At 42.4% G+C, this 18,842-nt stretch overlaps 1 protein-coding gene across 1 annotated transcript; it reads right to left on the reverse strand.

The window, feature by feature from the left end:
• Positions 1–7,527: 7,527 nt before the first annotated feature.
• On the reverse strand, positions 7,528–14,916 carry LOC133404466 (uncharacterized). The gene is made up of 2 exons (XM_061680382.1): positions 14,514–14,916; positions 7,528–10,669 (listed from the first exon to the last, which is right to left on the reverse strand). Exon 2 carries the CDS (start codon positions 10,632–10,634, stop codon positions 8,844–8,846), a length of 1,791 nt encoding a protein of 596 aa, XP_061536366.1. The 5' UTR covers positions 10,635–10,669; positions 14,514–14,916; the 3' UTR covers positions 7,528–8,843.
• Between the last annotated feature and the right edge of the window lie 3,926 nt (positions 14,917–18,842).

The following is an 18,842-nucleotide window of genomic DNA, read 5'->3' on the forward strand; positions in this document are numbered from 1 at the left end:
GTGTGATGAACTCCAACAAAACATCCTACAGATCCCAGCTGAGTGATGAACACCTCAGATGTGTTCTGAGAATTGCCACAACAAAACTAACACCAGACTTTGATGCACTGGCAAAAAAAAAAAAAAGGTGATCAACAAAACAACACTGTTCCCATTAAAAGTAAATCTAGGTATTAACACTACAATGCCTTTTTTGTTTGTTTGTTTATTTTTTATATGTATGTTATATACTGAGCCAAAAACGTTTGCCCACCCCTGAGTCTTAGGCCATTACACCTATAGGAAGTGAACTTTTGTGAAATAAAAGTAAAAGTGTCTGCTGTAGTTCATCATTAACCCAAAGGTGTTTGCTGGGTACTGCGTGTAGTACGATACAACTATCCTGGCTTCAGTGAAAACAAACCCACAGATCTGTCATGATGTTATGTAGCACTCTGGGAAGTTGGATAGCATTCTGGGAGGCAAAGGTTGCAGCACCCGATGCGGAACAAAGCAACCATAACAGAAATGCATCCAGGAAGGAAGTACGCTACTCATGATTATGGAAGGTGATGGTGGAACACGTGGCATGGCATGCGGGGAAACCTTCTCTCTTGTGCATCAGCATGAAACAACGCGTCTTTCCGCAATATGGCTGCTGATATGGCTGTATTTTTTCATTTTTATTTTTTGAATTTTTTTTTTTTTTTTTATGAATATTTTGGGAAAACCCGCGAAGCACTGAAGCCGCGAGACGTGACGCGCGAAGTGGCGAGGGAACACTGGATTTATATATTTTACTAACCCATTTCAACTTTTTTTTTTGATTATTCTTTTTTTTTTTTTGAACCTCATCTACGTTCTGATTTCAGTTGTCGCAACGTTTGCTTGTTCCACCTCCAAGCACAGGAGGTCGCAATTTGCTTATAAAGTAAAGGATAACGCTTGTGTGGCTTTGCCAGGATTTGCCCCACAATATTAGGTGCACATGCCCTACAAGCCCTTTATATAAATACTCATTTTGGACTGACACTGTTCGAGAGGTTTTCAATATGTTCATTGTTGTAGTTCACACTGGAATGAAAGTGAATTAAAGACTGGTGTATGTAATATTTTCGATTCCCTGTGTCACTTTACTCATGTGACAAAAATGCCCAAAAGACCAAAAAGCACGGATTAGTGATTGTGTGTGCGTTTTCCTGCATGTGTGCATGTGAGCTCGAGACCACTGTGTGAGAGATTATGCATGTCATGTGTTTGTAGCTGTCATGCACTGTGTGTGCATTTGTGTGCGTGTGTGTTTCATGTCACGCACAGCCAAAGAGCAGGTCAGAGAGATTTGCTTACTACCCCATGAAAAGGTCAGGGGTCGTACAGTAGTGGATCTGTGCTGTAACCGTCGACAGATGGAAATGGCTGAGACTAATCTAAATGGGTTAATCCACTTAATAGTTGCAGGTTACCTCACACATCTTCTATGTTTTTGTCTGTCGTTTTAGGTTGTGTTTGGGTATGTAGACTTGCAATATTAATAATGGACCTACAGTGGGAGGAAAAGTATGTCAACCCTTTAGAAATTGTTGAAATGTATGCATAAATTGGTCATCAAATGTCGTCTCTCAGATCGTCTGAATCACAAGAATAAACAAAGAGTCTGCTTAAACTACTGTAATACCAGTGTCACAGTTGCAGCTTATTGTGGTGTTGAAGCAAAAGCGCCCAAGTGTGTATAAACCTTTTCCAGCTTTATACAAAGCTGTCAACAACGTTCTTAAACGTGGGTCTTCTCAGAGCTCTTTTGTGCGAGGCGTTGTACACATCAATCAATGCTTCTTGACAGGGGACAAATCTCACGGTCTCTGACGGTCGCTAATCAACCACAGGGCACATTGACAAAAACACATTCATATCCACGGACAATTTAGTGCCTTCAATTAAACGAAGAAACATGTCTTCGGAATATAGCTGAAGAAAACCTGGTACACATAACAAGAATGCAAACCCCACACAGGAAGGCCAGAGCCAAGATCCGAATCCTGAGCTTTACCTCCTGGCACTGCTGAGGCGCCCTTGAGCAGGACACCGAAGCCGTGACATCTCTTGGCGTTACATATTTGTAACATCTCTCCTTGGTTTGTATCGAGACTTTACCTCCAGGGATCAGTAAAAGTAATTGTTTTTTGTCATTTCACATGCACACGCGCAACATCCACTAATGTGTTGTTTGGAAACTGCTTTAGTACTGTATACATTTAGCTAGCAGATGATGGATTGCGTGCCAAAATGTCGTGATCCACGCTTTCCACTTGGACAGGCTCACATAGAAGAGCAGGTCACTTCCTGTAGCACGAGGCCACAAGATATGGTAATGGAGCCTGGGGGATGGTTTCATATTGCATAACGACGCTGATTCATCTCTTTCTCTCTCTGTGTCTCGCTCGCACACACACACACACACACACACACACACACACACACACACACGAGTGGCCTACTTTCATTTTAGAGGTGCGTAACTTTTTTACCACCGATTTCTATGTCATCCATTGATAGAGGTCATCGGTCGTCTGTGTGTGTGTGTGTGTGTCTCATTGAGCACGTGTCCTCTAATTATTGTTCTGCACACAACCATAGTGTTGTGCACACACACGCACACACACACACACACACACCGACACGTTGACCTAATTTTACAGCGCCGTGTAGAACAGAGGCAGCGGGACTGAATGGGTCACGACAGGCAACATAACTCAACTCTGAACCACAGCCAACCGACCGCACAGCACTTATTTTACAGTCACTTGAATTGCTTTTGGTTCAAATCCTATATGAAGAATTAAATCAAGATTTTGCTGAAAACAATGATCATTTATTTGAAATAATCAGCTCAGATCTTGTCACAGAACCTTGTCGTTATTCACTCACCGACCATAACATTAGGTGTACCTACCTGCACAAACTACTGTGATCCAATACAAGTGCTGTAGAAAGAGAATAGTGATCAATTTTGAGTGACACTGTCAGAAAGATATTCAATTAATAAGGTTTTTAACAATGTGGTTATCGTTGATAATTATAGCACAGCCCTGTATTGTACTGCGATAGCCTGGATGGGTGGATGGACTGAGCAGCCAGGACAGAAACATGTGGATCCGCCCCAAATAAAAAGCACACCAAGCATTTAGTTGGTTATATAAGTTCCACTGTCATAAGAATAGTTGTCAGCAGCAGGATCTAGTTGGACAAAACAAACATAAACTTGTTACACTGTTCCTATTTTGTTCCTGTTATGTGGGATGCCACTGCTCGTTCCCTCATTAGGGAATGAAATGTTCCCAGCGGCGCGATGGCATTGCGAATCATACATAACAACATAACAACATCCATCTTATATAACACTCAAGGATGCACGCTCCTGTTACATCATTACCCCAACCCTACCTCTCCTTGTTGCTGACCTACATACTGCAGCACCCTGGTTACATAACCAGCCAGGGCTGTTAACTGCAGGCGATGCCGTGCAAACACGACCAAGCTCCTAAACGACACCCCCCGCCCCACCCTAACTTTCCCCCTCTGTCGATTATACTGCCTCCAACCACTTCTTCACTATTTTTTTTTTTTTTTTTTTTACCATGCTGAGCGAGTTCATCGCCTACCCGGTTTAATATGAGTGTGGAACTAATGATTTATTCATGTTCAGAACGTTGAAGTCGAGCCGTGTCCGTTCAAATACTTGTACGGAACATTTAGGCAACATTCCGTTCCCACAAAGTATGCCACAAATATCCAACATGTCCGACCGAGGCGTTGGTCGGCTGGCCTGCTCCCTCAAGCAGCAACGGGGCTCGCTTCTGAATAGTCTGCCCAAATGTACAATGTCGAGGCAAATTATGTAAGTCCCCTCTCTTCTGTCTCCCCTTTCATCATCCCCTTTTCCTCACTGACCTACTTCTACTCTGACCCCCCCTTTTTTTTTTCAACAGCCTCTGCACAATACACAGCACCACGGTGGGCTGGAAAAAGGAGGAGTGACTTCAAGTGCAAACAAGCATTCGATGATGTGTGTGCAATAATTCACTGCCATTGTCTGGATTCACCTTGTTGCGGAAAGTCGCATTGCAACTAGAATAAGCAATTCTGGAGACATTGCCTGTGAATGCTGACATGCTGAATGAAATCATATGGACAATGTGAAATGATAAAAATTGATGTTGAATAATACGAACTGAGATGGAATTATTTGGAAGGATATGGAATGATGTGGAATGATTTGAAATGTTAGTGAATAATTTGGAATTATATGAAATGATATGGAACGATTAGGAATGACAAACTTTGAAGTTGGAACAGTTTGAATCGGTCAGAAAATATGGAAACTAGAGGCAATTTCTTTTTTTTAAATCTGAATTTCAGGCTTTTATTTAGACATTTTGAAAACAAATTGGAATAGGAATGGCCGAACATTGTACATCATGTGTATGTCTAGTTAATTTGGGCTTAGTTCCTGTGAATTTTGGGGGCACTTCCTGTGGGTTTTGGGGCACATCGTGTTCAATTTCGGGGTGCTTTCTGTTACTTTTGGGGCACTTCCTGTTCATTTGGGGGAACTTCCTATTTCTTTTGGGGGGGCACTTCCTTTTCTTTAGGCCACTTCCTGTTCATTTGGGGGAACTTGCGAGTCACTTCCTGAAATCGAATGGTTTGACTCAGTTAAAAAATGTTGAAGCAGGTGGGGAAAATGTAGAATAGGTCGTAATACAGGAATTTTGCTGGTCAAAAACGTGAAGAAAAATGGTGAAAGTTCTGAAATTTTCGGTGCATGGGAATTTTTGTCATGTAGAAAACATTTTGTAGTTGGGATGGTTTGAATCGGTCGAGAAAGGTTGCAGGAGGAACGAATAATGTGCAATACGTCCTAATAGGGGAATGGTGTTGGTAAAAATATGGAAATATTTTGTGAAATATGTCAAATTTTTGGTGTGTGGGAATTTTTGGAATGTTGAAAATCGATCCCAGGGTGAACTGAATGAGCTAAACATTTTGAATGGACAATGTGAATGTGTTTTGTTGAATATGTCATTGGGAATGAATGGGGAATTTCTTTTTGGGCGCAAAATATGAAATTATGGGAAATGTGAAAATGTTGGGAATGAGATGAGAAATGGCCCACGTGGCGTGAATTTTTGGAACATGTTGAAGTTGGAACAATGTGAATCGGATGTGAAATGTGCCTGTTGAAGACTCAAAATATTCAACTTTCACCCAACAAAAGTTGATCGTGTTCTTTCCCTCTGAGTCGTCCGTTACTGTGCGTGAGAAAGAGAAAGAGAAAATGCATTGAAAATATTTGATTCAAGAACAAACTAGGATGTTTGCTCAGTATTGCAACACCTCTGCCAGTGCTTGCCTCACATTCCTGCACTGGCTCATACAGTATGCGACCTGTGTCTGTGACACCTCGGCCATGGCAACAGCTCCTGATCCATCGGAGCTACATTCATGCTGTAAGCATTGCATGAGTTTCAGAACACTTGTGTAACTGCTTGTCGCTCAGCTACAGCAGGCGGTGTGACAATACGTTCGTGGTGCCGAACAATACTGCAACTGCAGATTATTATTATTTTTTTTAGCTTAACCTTGATTAGCTTCAAATACTCGATGTGTTTTAATGTAAATTGAACTTCCGGTTAAAACATCCCAACTTATAAAATGGCCAAGCAACTTATCACAATCTGATGTGGTTGGACGATCCTGTAAAGATTTGAAGACCATTAATGTTACGAGAATGCAGCTTGCAGGTTGTGCGTGTGTGACTTTTATGCTGAAGGAAAAGGTTTATAAGTGTGGGAAAATGATAATAAAGCCAAAGCCTGTAAAGGCAAATATTGACCGGCAAAGGCACTAAAACATGCTGATGGCCTGAGAACTGGTATTTTGGATATGTTCTTCTCTTAGCAAAGAGCAGTAGTACAATCGTATTCATTTTGGCAATATCCAACTCTTGTATTTGAGTACCAGTAACTGAAAGCCTCTGAGATTTATGTAGGATTTTGTAAAAAAAATAAAAATAAATAAATACATCAAAAAAGTACTGTAACATAATTAGTAGAGATACATTTTTGAGTTTTCTTTTTTTCATTAATGTTGTTCATAGATTTCACCATTAATGTTAAAACGATTTTTAATATATGTATATAGATATACGGCTTTTGTCTTGTCGTAGCTCAGACATATGAAGACAGGAGGCTATTGTCAAATGTACTAAACAGTCAAGACCTGCAAGAAATCCCTTCAGCTCCTTCAGTGTTGCTGTCGCCTCTTGACCAGTTTTTGTCGTCATTTATTGGTCTGTCACATTTTCTCCACTTGATGACTGTCCTCCCTGTGTTGCATGGTATATTTAACTTTGGAAATTCATTCGAACGCTTCTCCTGATTGATACCTTCAAACGCTGTGATGCTGTGAAAGCTCTCTGGGGACCATGGCTTGTGCTGAACGATGCAACTATAAAAACATCAGGAAAAGCGTACTTGAAAGCTGCACTTTGGGGTTAATCAGAGGCACTTAAAATGGTGGCGGTCCCATTTAACGAAAGTCTGAATGTGATCAGTTGTGTACGCAACCACATCCCCAGTTATAAGAGGGTGTGCACACTTATGCAACCACATTAGCTCAGACGTTTATTTCTACGTCCGCTCTAAAAATACCTATTTTATTGTATTGAATTGTTGAGGTTATAGATCACATTAATGGTTGAACATTTTTACAAATGATCTTTAATTTTTTGTCTTGGCTTTTTAACAGGGGTGTGTAAACCTTTTATATCTACTGTAAGAGAGTAGGGTAACTACCACTACCGGATATACAGGTAATTGTGTGTTGCACAGTGGGTTTTGATGTAGCCGGAAAGATTATATTAACTTTTTATTTTGTGCCAACTTCTTCCAACTTTCAAAATAATGTATCTCAAGCCACATGTAATGTCATGCCTTGTATGATGATGCACTGGAAATATAAAAGTATATCCCAATAAATTAGAATATGGTAGAGAAGCCAATTAATGTCAGTACTCCTACATTATGTAGATTCATTAAACATGGGAAAATTGTTTTCAGAGGGCAGTTCTTGCCTACTTTCTACATTCAAAATCATTTTGTTTGTTGCACAATATTTTAGTTTCTAGAGATGGTGAATTTGGGGTTTTGCTATAAGCTAGAATCATCAAAATTATACACATTTTCAAAAAGTCATGAAATATCTCACTTTTTAGTTCATCTTTAAGATTAGTTTCACTTTTTGAACTGAACTACCTAACTAAATTAAGCTCTTGACACTATTCTAATTTGAGACACAAGTACTTGTATATTATATATATATATATTTGTATAGATAAGCAGACATAATGAGGCTTGGTCTTAACATTTGTTCCCGATGCTGCCACAGCAGTGTTGGTGCTGTTTCATTTAGTGGTCTGAGCACCAACGCGAACTGACCGACTTTATCCAGTGTAATGAAACTCCACTCAAAAAGTTCTAATGTAACGAATGACATTTCAACAGCCTTTTATTCTTCCCCATTTTCAACCTTTACAATCAAAATAAAGCATATTTTTCTTTTCAACTATTGCGCATATCCATGTGAAGTATAGCCATACATTTTCACATATGAGGAACCTTCTCTTTTAGGGGTCTCATTTCCGCAAAAGGTTCAGGCAAACAGGTTAGACAGTAACACAGAGTACAAATCATTGCATTGGGTTGCATGAGCAAATACACAGCACAACTGGGAAGAGCATAGAGCAAAATGACACAACAGGTGGACAATAAAATTACATATAATAGACAAAATATTAACCCAATATAATAGAAAATAACAATATTAATAAAAATAGTGACCACAGTATACAAGTGATCGAGACAACTTTACATTTATACATAGTGGCCAGAGGCAGGCACCAGGAAGTGAATTGTTGAAGCGATTGTATGATTTAGATTTAGTTGCGCTGCTTAAGCTCAGTGCACAGTGGACGAGTGGCCTTGATAAGACGTCAGCCAATGTGGGGACAAGAAGAGACGTTAACAATAAAAGAGGCACCATATGAGGGGGAAAAAACAGCAGCTTTCCTGGTTTGAGATGGCACTCATCTTTTTATTAGACACCTGCAAAGTGAAGGTGTATCCATTCTGTTAAACATGTGACCAGCAAGGTTTGCCTTGTGCTTGTCAGCATTGTACGACTGCATTGCCTTGACTGATACGACAATTGGACTCAACGCTTTGGGCTGTTTTGTGGGTGGCAGAAATTAATTCAGCCAAAACCGCAACCAAAGTTGATCCATTTACCTAAAGGGGTCGCCTTTTTTTGCTTGAGATCCTTGAGACATTTACTTTGCAAGCTGTCTCAAAAATTAAGCATGGTAAAGTTTTTTTTTTGTTTGTTTTTTTTGACAGATTTTCTTTTTAAAATATATACCTCATATATGCAAATGTATGTCACAACAATATACAGTCTAAGTGCTTGCGAAGTGAAGAGGACATGTGCAGACAAAGGATTGACAGCTATTCAAAGAGAACAAATATACACAGTTACTGTACCAACAAAAGGTGACAAAGAAAAATGAATATTCTTTGGTCAAAGAAATGTTCTCATAATGCCACAAAAGAAATGTGTACGCTGGCTAGAAGTATCCCAGACTGAAACCATTTCATTCCGTTGCCTCCCTCAGTGAATGATGTGTTCTTTAAAGTGGAGGGGGGACATGTGGGAGGTAGGAGAGAATAAAGGGAAACAGGTGACAGTGAAACTGGATGGAAATCATTTCCTCGGCCTCTTTTTTTTTTTTTTTTTTGCAGAGTCCGAAACTAGAGCATCTCCCAACTGTTCTTAAATACACCTCTAACCACCGCTTGATGCCTTTTTGAGTCCAGTCGCTCATCCGACTGGGGCCTGCCGTCCTCAGTGTACTCCACCTCATTCTCTGCCTCTCTGCTGACCTGGCCGCTGTTAGAGTTGCCAGGCAGTGCCAGGTAAGGGTGCTGGGGCAGGGTTGGGGATGGGGACATGGAGACGCTCATGCAGACCTCCAGGTGTGCTTTTGTGTCCCCGGCGGACATTGCTCGGTTCTTGAGTCGCAACTTGTGGGGCAGGGCAGTCGCTTTGACCTCAGTTTGGCAATGTCCGTGTGGCCTGACAGTTGCTGAAGTTTTCTGGTGGTAGCTGCTGATGTCTGAGGATGAGGAGGAGGGGGATTCGTCATCAGTCGAGGCCTCTTTGTCGGAGCTCCGGGGGTCCCCGTCGCTAGATGATGTATCTTTAGTAGAGGAATTCTCTTGGTAGAAGCCATCAGCTCTAGGGCCTCCCTCATAGGTGAGCGCTGGAGGCTCTTCGTCCATTGTGTTGAGGTAGCCATTGTGCTGTGAGAACGCCGACGTGTCCTCTTCAGTGCTGCGGGTCAGATTAGGAGCAAAGGGGTTCCGGCTTTCAGCTTGCTCAAGGTCGTTCTCCTGACCCCGGCAGCTGTAAAGCCCGTGATGGCTCTCGTGCTGCTGTTGGCTGTTGTACCTTGTCTGCACCTCCTCAGAGTATTCATACTGCTCACAGTCCATCGTCTTTGTCCTCTCTAGCTTCTCAGCGACCTCGGCGATGGTCACTGAACATTCTGAGAACTTTGAGGTCAAGGAGTGCTGGCCGTGTTGCGGCCTTCTCTCCTGCTCATCTGGCCTCTGGCTCGCCATTGGGTAACATCCGCTGCTAGGGTGAAACAGGATGACACTCCTTTGTGAAGAAGAGGCTTGGGCAGTGGAATGGGGGGCTTCCATGTGGGCCTGCTGCTGCTGGTAGTCTATAGAAGCTTCAGCCAATTGTGCACTCTGCTGGTGAGGAGACATCAAAGCAGGATGGATTCCATGGTAGGCACCACTTGGCAATCCATGGACTATGCCACCAGGCAGGCCATTGCTTTCCAGTCTTGCCATCTCCATGGTGGGAGGCTCCTTCTTTATGTTGTAGCCCAAAGGCTCGGGGCTGTCCCTTGAGGAGCCGTCAGACAAGTCGGACACAGATCCCCTGGGAGAATACTTGTGGAGCGCGGAGTGGCGCTCACCGCGGCTGGGCTGTTCGGTTTCAGAAGAGTCTGAATTCAGCATCACCTGGGACGCACTAGAGTAGCCGCTACTTGAATTATAGGCGTTGTTGGGGGTGCCATTGCTGCTGCTTACATTGCTACTCGTGTTAGCAGCAGCTGCGCTGTTAGCGATCTGCTGGCTTTTCTCCATGTAGGACGCCGTGCTGATGAGGCCGAATCGCAACTTGAGCTGAAGTAGTTCTGTTTTTAGACGAACATTCTCCTCATTTAGGGCCATGACCCGGTTCTCCAGAACCATGTCATTCAGGCGCCGTTTCTCCCTTGAGCGCTTAGCTGCTTCATTGTTCTTCCTCCGTTTTTCCCAGTACGAATCATCCTTTTTCTCATCAGAGATGAACTCCCGCTTGCGGCGGGATGCCACAGTAGGCTTAGATCCTTTAGCCTGACGGCTGGCACGTGCTCCACCCTCAGGAAGAGGGGATGGGAGATCGCTATAGGTAGTAAAATTGTCCAAATCCATGGAATTTTTGTTGCTGCTGGATGGGATGTGGAGACTCAGGTTCTCCATTTTCCCAGGTGGGGCCAGAGTGGAACTCTAGCAAACTGTGTAGGGAAAGAGAAAATACGTTAGATTGGCAGTAATAGTCTCTGTCGTCAGCATATAATCAACATTTCAGTCCAAGCTGGGGTCCATTTGCACACCCTGTAGGAGCAGTCAGTATATCACTGTGGTCTATCTCAGCTAATTTTAAACTCTTTCTGCTAAATGACGTTTACAAGAGTGCTGGCAGCATAGTAACGAAGAAAATACTTCCCAAACTTTACGAGACTCGTTTTTCTGGTTCGAATATAGTGCTGCCTGTAATGTAATTAAGTGTCAACTATGTATAACTTTATCACCTACAATTCACACCACAATCAGAGCGATATTTGTTTTACTTCCCGACTGACACGGGACCACAAGCTACTAAACTGGATCAACATGGTTGCTCAAAACAAAGCCCTGCCCACCTAATATGTCTCGGTCCACAAGGTTAACATTGAATGAATTACGTTTTGTTTTAATTATGTTATCTTTAGTTTTCTATGTGTTCAATAAGAGTATATTAATGTTTGTTGTCATGCTGGACAAATAAAACCTATCCCATAAAGATGAGATATGAAGCATGAACACACCAGTAGATTTTTTTTTTTCATATGACGTTTGCTTCTTTGCGTGACTTTCAAGACTCAAAGCATCTCATAGGCCATCATCATATCTTCCTAGATCTTATATTTCCTTGATCGACTTTGAGGAAAATTAATTATTAGGTAAGCAATGAATTCTACATTTCAAACCTAAAAATTTTTAATGTCGACATTACACAACTTCTCATAGTTGATGACAACTAACTAGTTGAGACTGACCTAATTCTGCCTCAAATACTTCAAGACATGATTACACACAATCGACCAATGTTTAAAAAAAAAAAAAAAAATTTAATCATAACATCCATGCCGAATTATGACACACTAAACGCATCAGCTTGGTATCTTCATAAATTAAAGGTCGTCCACTTAGTCTAAATACATATAGTCGGGTAAATCCAGTATACAATACACTTGTGTGCTTTGAACACATCTATTAAATTCCAGCATATGGTAACTGCATTACTCCACTAAAGCCAGAAGACAATGAGCTTGTTACATCATCTAACAGTGGAGGGGAAAAAAACAATGTAACCTTGAACCCGCTTGTGTAATGATCGGAATACCGCAGCACTTGTTTACTCACACCTGTTTTCTTATAAAATAGCTTGCTATGAGACCAGTATGGCTGCCTTTTATCAGTCTGTTTTTCCCCTGATTTCCCCCTCTAAAGAACTCAAGCATTGCTACACAGAAGAGAGGGATTTGGTCACAACAGATGTGGAAAATTTTAGGGGTCAACCCCTCCTCCCCACTACGAATTATTTTCATAAAGACCGCAGGAGGGAGGGAAGGGAACAAAGGCGGGTGGGAAGGAAGCTCGCATATGTCTGCGCTGTCCCACTGACCTAGAAACAACGCTATGCAGTAAACACTCCTCCCGTCTTTTGACAGTATGCTATAAAATAGGTCAGTAGGAATGCAAGAGATGGAGGGCGGGAGAAGGAAAGAGTATTAGCATGCACTCTATAAATAGTCCAAAAGAAAGGGGAGATGGGTGGATGACAAGAGGAATTCAGGACGTGCAGTAGGAGGAAATAGAGACAAGCTTGGCTACGTCAACGGCATAAAAATCCTAATTATGGATCGATTTGAATACAGCGGCAATCCCTGTATGCGCTAGGGGAGGAGCCGGCAAAGCCGCACAGAACAATGAGCATCAGAGGCAGTTGAAAAATCAACACTGTAGATGGCATTGACGTCAGCGCGCACACCCATCTCCGCAGCCGAACTCATGCATAACGGCATCTCTCTGAACTGCATGGGGAGGGGCTGCTGTGCTTTTTTCCCCTTCTTGGGTACGTGCTCTGAATCGGTCTTGTGTAATGTGCGCATTACATCAGTTACAGTTGACCGACTTTAAATTGAACCGTCTAATTGTCTTTATTAACTATGGTAAAGCCAGCCCGAGTAGATACAAGACACATTGTCTTTTCGGTTCCGGGCTGAGTAAACACTGAAGCGGTTTTCAGGAACTTTCTACTTGGAGAGGAATGCCTCACCTCTGACCCCCAATGGGGCGAGTGTGAGTCAACAGCGAGGCATCCTTGCTCCCCTCCTCCAACTTTTTTAAGTGAGCCAACCACACACGTGGCGCGTCCATTTTGCCCCACTGCTTTGTGTCTATGGATTCAACGGAGGAGACCGGAACAAGAGACTAGACCAAGAAACTGCCACCATAACTTGTTAACTAAAGCCCTCCTGCTTGTTCCGATTTGTAGCAGGTGTTTGTGTCACTAAAAAGGGTCAAATAAAACACAAATGCTCATACGACATCATAAACATTTGCTTGAGCGTTGCATCTCATTTCCCCCCCCCCCCCCCCCCCCCCCATACATTTAGTATGGCCTCAGAGGGCTTCATGTAAACAGTATAATATATATATATATATATATATATATATACTTTTTTTAATGGCCCTGATAGGAAAAAGTTTGACTCCACATCTTTGAAAGTTGTTAAAAGTTACGTACAGTTGTGTTAATCACACATGACCTGTAGGACTACAAAGACAAATAAGCGAGCCCTTGCAGGACTGTGTTGTCTTTTATTTCTCAGAGCAACAGACCGAGTGGTCAAAGTCTGAGTAGTCTTACGTACCGTCACCCAAATACAGGTCTGACCTACATTCAGAGAGCAGACTGGGAAAGAACAACGCAGACGCTCTGAAAGCAGACCAGCTGGCAGCAGGCGTGCTAAATGGGCTCACTAGAACCCTGCCTGCCAGACGGGCCTTTTTCCATGAATTGCATCACGTCCTGAATGTTCACTTGTTTCTTCGAATTTCAGTGAAGTCACAACAAGGCCATCCACGTCGGGCATCTTTGGAGGCCGATTTGCACGTTTTGCCTCACCTTTTCACTCAACTAAAATCGAAAACGTTTGCATTATATATGAACACATTTGTGCCAACTTGTTTTAGACGTCTGCTCTCATGATCACATCGCGGATTATTACTAGGCAGGGTGTGAACGGGAATCAACTACAGGAGCTTTTGTCCCGGGAGAGAGATTCGCAGCTCCCTGCTGCGTGCTGGTTATGTCATCGCTTCCAACTCCCCCAACGTAACACTGTGCCTTTACTTAACAGGCACTTTGAATAGAAACAAGTCATTTGGATTCTTCTAGTGAACATGTAGGAAATGAATCGACGCTTTTGTTTGACAGCCCCCCCCCCCCCACACACACACACGTTTCTTTCGTTGTACACCACCTCGCTAAATTCCCTAAATATTCTCGTTTGGAATTATGACGACCGAAGACACGATCGAGTGGTAGCAGCTATTGAAATGCTCTCCGTGGTTGTAGCTCGGCGCCATGCGCGGGGCCAACTGTGTGCGTGTGTGCGTGTGTTGTGAGCCGCACGACAGCGAGCACAAGCAGCTCCCTCGGTCGGACTCGCGAGAAAACACCACCGGGAGCAAATTAGCTCGCCGTGACATTGAACGCACACTGCGGGATTAGGCGTGTCCGCCTAATAACGCAATTAAGGGAACACGTAAACAAACACAAACTAGCGCCACAAAAGAACACAACGTGTTGTTTGTCCGACCGAACGGCTCGAATTGACGGGCGGGTTGCCGGCTGAGTCGCCATGTGAACAATGACCGGTGTGCATGGCGGCTCCTCAAAACAACAACAACATGAAACGAACCACTCGGTTAAAAAAAAAATATATTGATAACGCTTAGACACTTTAGAAATAAAAACCCGAGGAGAGAAAATCAAAGAAGAGAGCGGGTCGAGCCGTCAAAACATACCTTCGAATGGTGGAGGAGGGGAACACAACCTTCAGGCTTCCCCGACACAAAAGCCGCCTCGGTCCCGTTTCCTCCTTTTCTTTAGGCAAAACCTATCCAGAAAAAAAACAAAACAAAGTTGTTCCCCCGTTGCTCTCCCTGCGCCTTCGGGTCGCCGTAACCTGTCTTTTTGCTCGAACGCTAGCGGACACTTTGCTCCACTTCGAGCGGCAGCCTTTCTAGAAATATGTGTTAGTAGGTCAGCGGTTGCATAACAGCTCCTCGGCTGCCTCGTCACGCTTGTGTCCTCTGTGTTTCCACGCGAGAGTATGCGTGTTACATACACTGCAGCCGCCGCCGCCGCCGCCCACCGCGTGTTTCTGTCTCTCCTTCAGCCGTGGAGCATTTCCATCTTCCAGGCGTGGAGTCTCTTTACAACAAGGACACGAACGCGTGTGCACGCATAATAGCCACTACGTACAAAGAGCCTGCAGGGGCTTCCGCCAGCATTCGACTCATGTCTTTACACTCCAAATGCACTTCTTCCAGATCAAATACCAGGGGCGATTCTAGGATCAGAGGTTTTGGGGGTGCTGAATTAATTAATTTCACACTTTTGTACATTTTCACATTATTTCATTCCCACATGTATGAAAGGGAAGGATAACACTTTTTGTTTGGGGGGGGGGGCAGTCTGCGATAAACCATCAAGGATATTTAAATGTTGAGCCACAGCAAAAGAGTAATGGATTGGATTTCTAAAAAAAAAAAACACACACACAAAGGGACATCTCAATAAATTAGTAGATGGTCAAAATGTATGCTCAAATATTGTATTCAATTGAGTTGTTGAGGTTATAGATCCCATTAATGGTGGAAAAAGTTTTGAAATAATGTATCTTATTTTTTTCTATCACAAATATCTGGTATTTGAACAGTGGTGTGTAAACCTTTTATACTCACTGTAAGATGACAGGGTAGGGAAACTATCACTATCTGTTATACAAGTATTTGTGTGCTGCACAGTGGGTTTTGATGGCGCTGAAAAGATTTTATTAACGTAAATCTTGTGCCCAACTCTCAAAATAATGTATCTCAAGCTGTGCGTAATGTCATGCCTTGCATAACGATGTACTGAAAATATACAGGGACATCTCAATCATTTAGAATATGGTAGAAAAGTCCATTTATTTTAGTACTCACGCATTATATTGAGTCATGAAACGCTTGGGAAAATACTTTTCAGAGGGCAAATTTAAAAATCATTTTCATTATTTGAAACAGTAGTATTCTAATCTTAAGCACTTTTGCTTAAGATTAGCACTCTTTGCAATAAGTACAGTAAAAAAAAAAAATCCAAGAAACATCTTACTCATGCGATATGCTGACATGTTGGCAGTTCAACTTTTGCGCGACTTTAGACGTATATTATTATTGAGAACATTTCCGGTCGAATTCCAAATTGGAAATCTTCGAGTTGCAGACGGTTTTAGATGTTCCACTTCATAATGAATTCTCAATTTACACTGTAGCTGAACAACAACAACAAACACAAGTCTGAAAAACATTCCAATACCTTAGATTTACTTTAGCATTACCATTAAGCCAACCATCCATCGATTCTCAATACCGCTTCTCCTGGTTAGGGTTGCGGGGCGCTGGAGCCTATCCCAGCTGACTTCAGGCGAAGGACAGACTACACCCTGAACTGGTCGCCAGTCAGTCGCAGGGCACATTTAGACACGGACAACCATCCGCACTCACATTCACACCGGCACTGAGTGGGAACTGAACCCACGCTGCCTGCACCAAAGCAGGCGAGTGTACCACTACACCAGGGGTGTCAAACTCAAATTCACGGTGGCCAAAATAAAAACTTCAAACTATGAACAGTCCCTGCATAGGAGTTGATAAAGGGCATAAAAAAACCAATTCAATTATGTTATGTTCTTTGTTACAGACACGTTGCGCCGCACACAACAAACAGGTCTGTCTTTTACTTTAGTGAACAGACAATCGCCTCCCACCTGTCATGTTAACCGTTTTCAATCTTTCGTTTGGCCATTTTTGGGAAGGGGAAGTGTACATTTGCTCGAGGAGACTGGTAGTATAGTTGCTAACGACTGCAACAGAAAGGGAAGGGGCGCTCGCCGGTCTAGACTGATGGGTCAACACATTAGCAAAGCATTCTGGGATTTGTAATATTAGTGGCGCATGTGCTATATACTGGTGGGGCAGGTCTAATACACATTTGATATGGTCTTGCGGGCCTAATGTAATTACATTGTGGGCCAAATTTGGTCCTCGGGCCTAAATTTGATCTATATGCACTCCACCATCAGTGACTTACTATTAAGCTTCTTCTAAAAAATAGAACACTGGATGCTTCCATCTTAGCAAGCTATAGACCCATTTCAAATCTCCCTATCATAGTCAAGATTGTTGAGAAAGTTATTTTTAATCAACTCAGCAATTTCTTGAACTTAAATGGACTTTTTGACAAATTTCAATCAGTTTTCCAAACTCATCACAGTACAGAATCTGCTTTTATCAAAGTGCTAAATGTTATATGGTTGAACACTGACTCGGGAAAGGTGTTTCTGGTCTTGTTGGATCTCAGTACGGCTTGTGATACGGTAGATCATAATATACTGCTGAACAGGTTGGAAACATGGGTAGGACTAAATGAAACAGTCCTTAAATGTTTCAGGTCCAACCTGGACGAAAGGTGTTATTTTGGAACCGCTGGAAGTGTTCAATCTCATCAAATGGCAATGACCTATGGGGTCCCTCAAGTTTCAGTTCTTGGACCCCTCCTGTTCAGCCTGTCCATGCTACCCTTGGGTCAAATACGTCTGAACTTTAATTTTGACCATCATAGCTATGCAGATGACACACAGTTCTATCTAGCAGTGTCTCCAGATGACTACAGTTCAGTTGAGGTGTTGTGAACAGATAAATATCTGGAAGAGCCAAAATCTTCTTCAATTAAACCACAACAAAACTGACATAATTGTTTTTGGCAATAATGATAAGAGAATTGCTGTGGAGTCACACTCTTTAAAAACCAAAGACCAAGTCCGAAACCTTCGTGTTCTGACCTTTTCCGACCTGACTTTCAACAGTCTTATCAAATCAATTACTAAAACTGCCTTCTACCATCTGAAGAACATATCCAGAGTGAAGGCTTGCATGTGCCAAGCAGAGCAGGAGAAGCTCAGCCATGCTTTTATCTGAAGTAGACTGGACTATTGTAATGGTCTTCCGACTGGACTCCCCAAAAATAACATTAAACAGCTGCAGCTCGTTCAGAATGCTGCAGCTCAGGTTCTGACCAGAACAAAGAGGTCAGAGCATATTACTCCAATTCGAAAGTCTTTACACTGGCTCCCAGTCAGCTTTAGAATAGATTTGAACGTTCTGCTACTGGTCTATAAATCACTATATGGTTTAGGTTCTGAATGCATGAAAGAAATGCTAATGGCATATAAACCCAGTAGGGCTCTGGGATTGACAGACTCTGGTGAAATAGTGGAGCATGGAGTCCAAAGCAAACATGGTGAAGCAGCATTTAGCTATTATGCTGCACAAATGGAATAAGTTGCCAACAGAAGTGACGTCAGCCCCAAGTGTGAATGTTTTTAAGTCCAGGTTAAAAACTCTTCTTTTTTCTCATGCTTTTTAGAGCATTTCCATTTTCCATTTTTAAAGGATATTTCTTGCACTGTACGCTGTTTTAATTGTACTTTTATTTTTTTTCTCTTTGTTTTAAATATTTATACGCTGTTTTTTTTCTTTGTTTTAAATGCTTTTAATCATGTAAAGCACATTGCGTTACCTTGTGTATGAAATGCTCTATATAAATAAATTTGCTTTGCTTTAGCTTCCAAGCCAGATGTTCATCCATGCTTGAACTCTTGGGTAGGTGATTTGACTGATATGGATGCATTGTGCATTATTACACACATAAGCACGCACGAAAGCATATCACTTTGGGCCAGTTACAACATTGCTTTCATACCATATTGACATTCAACATGCTGTGTGATGGGCTATGTACCTGATTAAGATTGATACGACTTCAGGAATATGGGTAAATGTACGGATCATGGTCTCCAGTGTGACCTTCCGCTAGAGCCATATTGGAAGATATTTTGATCATCTGAATGCTTACCTAACAGTACTTTGTGTCCTCACCACCATTTTTTTGAGTAGTTACATCAGAACTCTCTCTTACATCCCTTCCCCCTGCTTTCTCACTCTTGACACACAGACATGCGCACACACCACATTAGATCATGGTTATGAACAGAGGCCTTGAACTTGTCTCACTCCTCCCCCCACCAGTAG

Source organism: Phycodurus eques, chromosome 6 (assembly GCF_024500275.1).
Source record: "Phycodurus eques isolate BA_2022a chromosome 6, UOR_Pequ_1.1, whole genome shotgun sequence".
Lineage (NCBI taxonomy): Eukaryota > Metazoa > Chordata > Actinopteri > Syngnathiformes > Syngnathidae > Phycodurus > Phycodurus eques.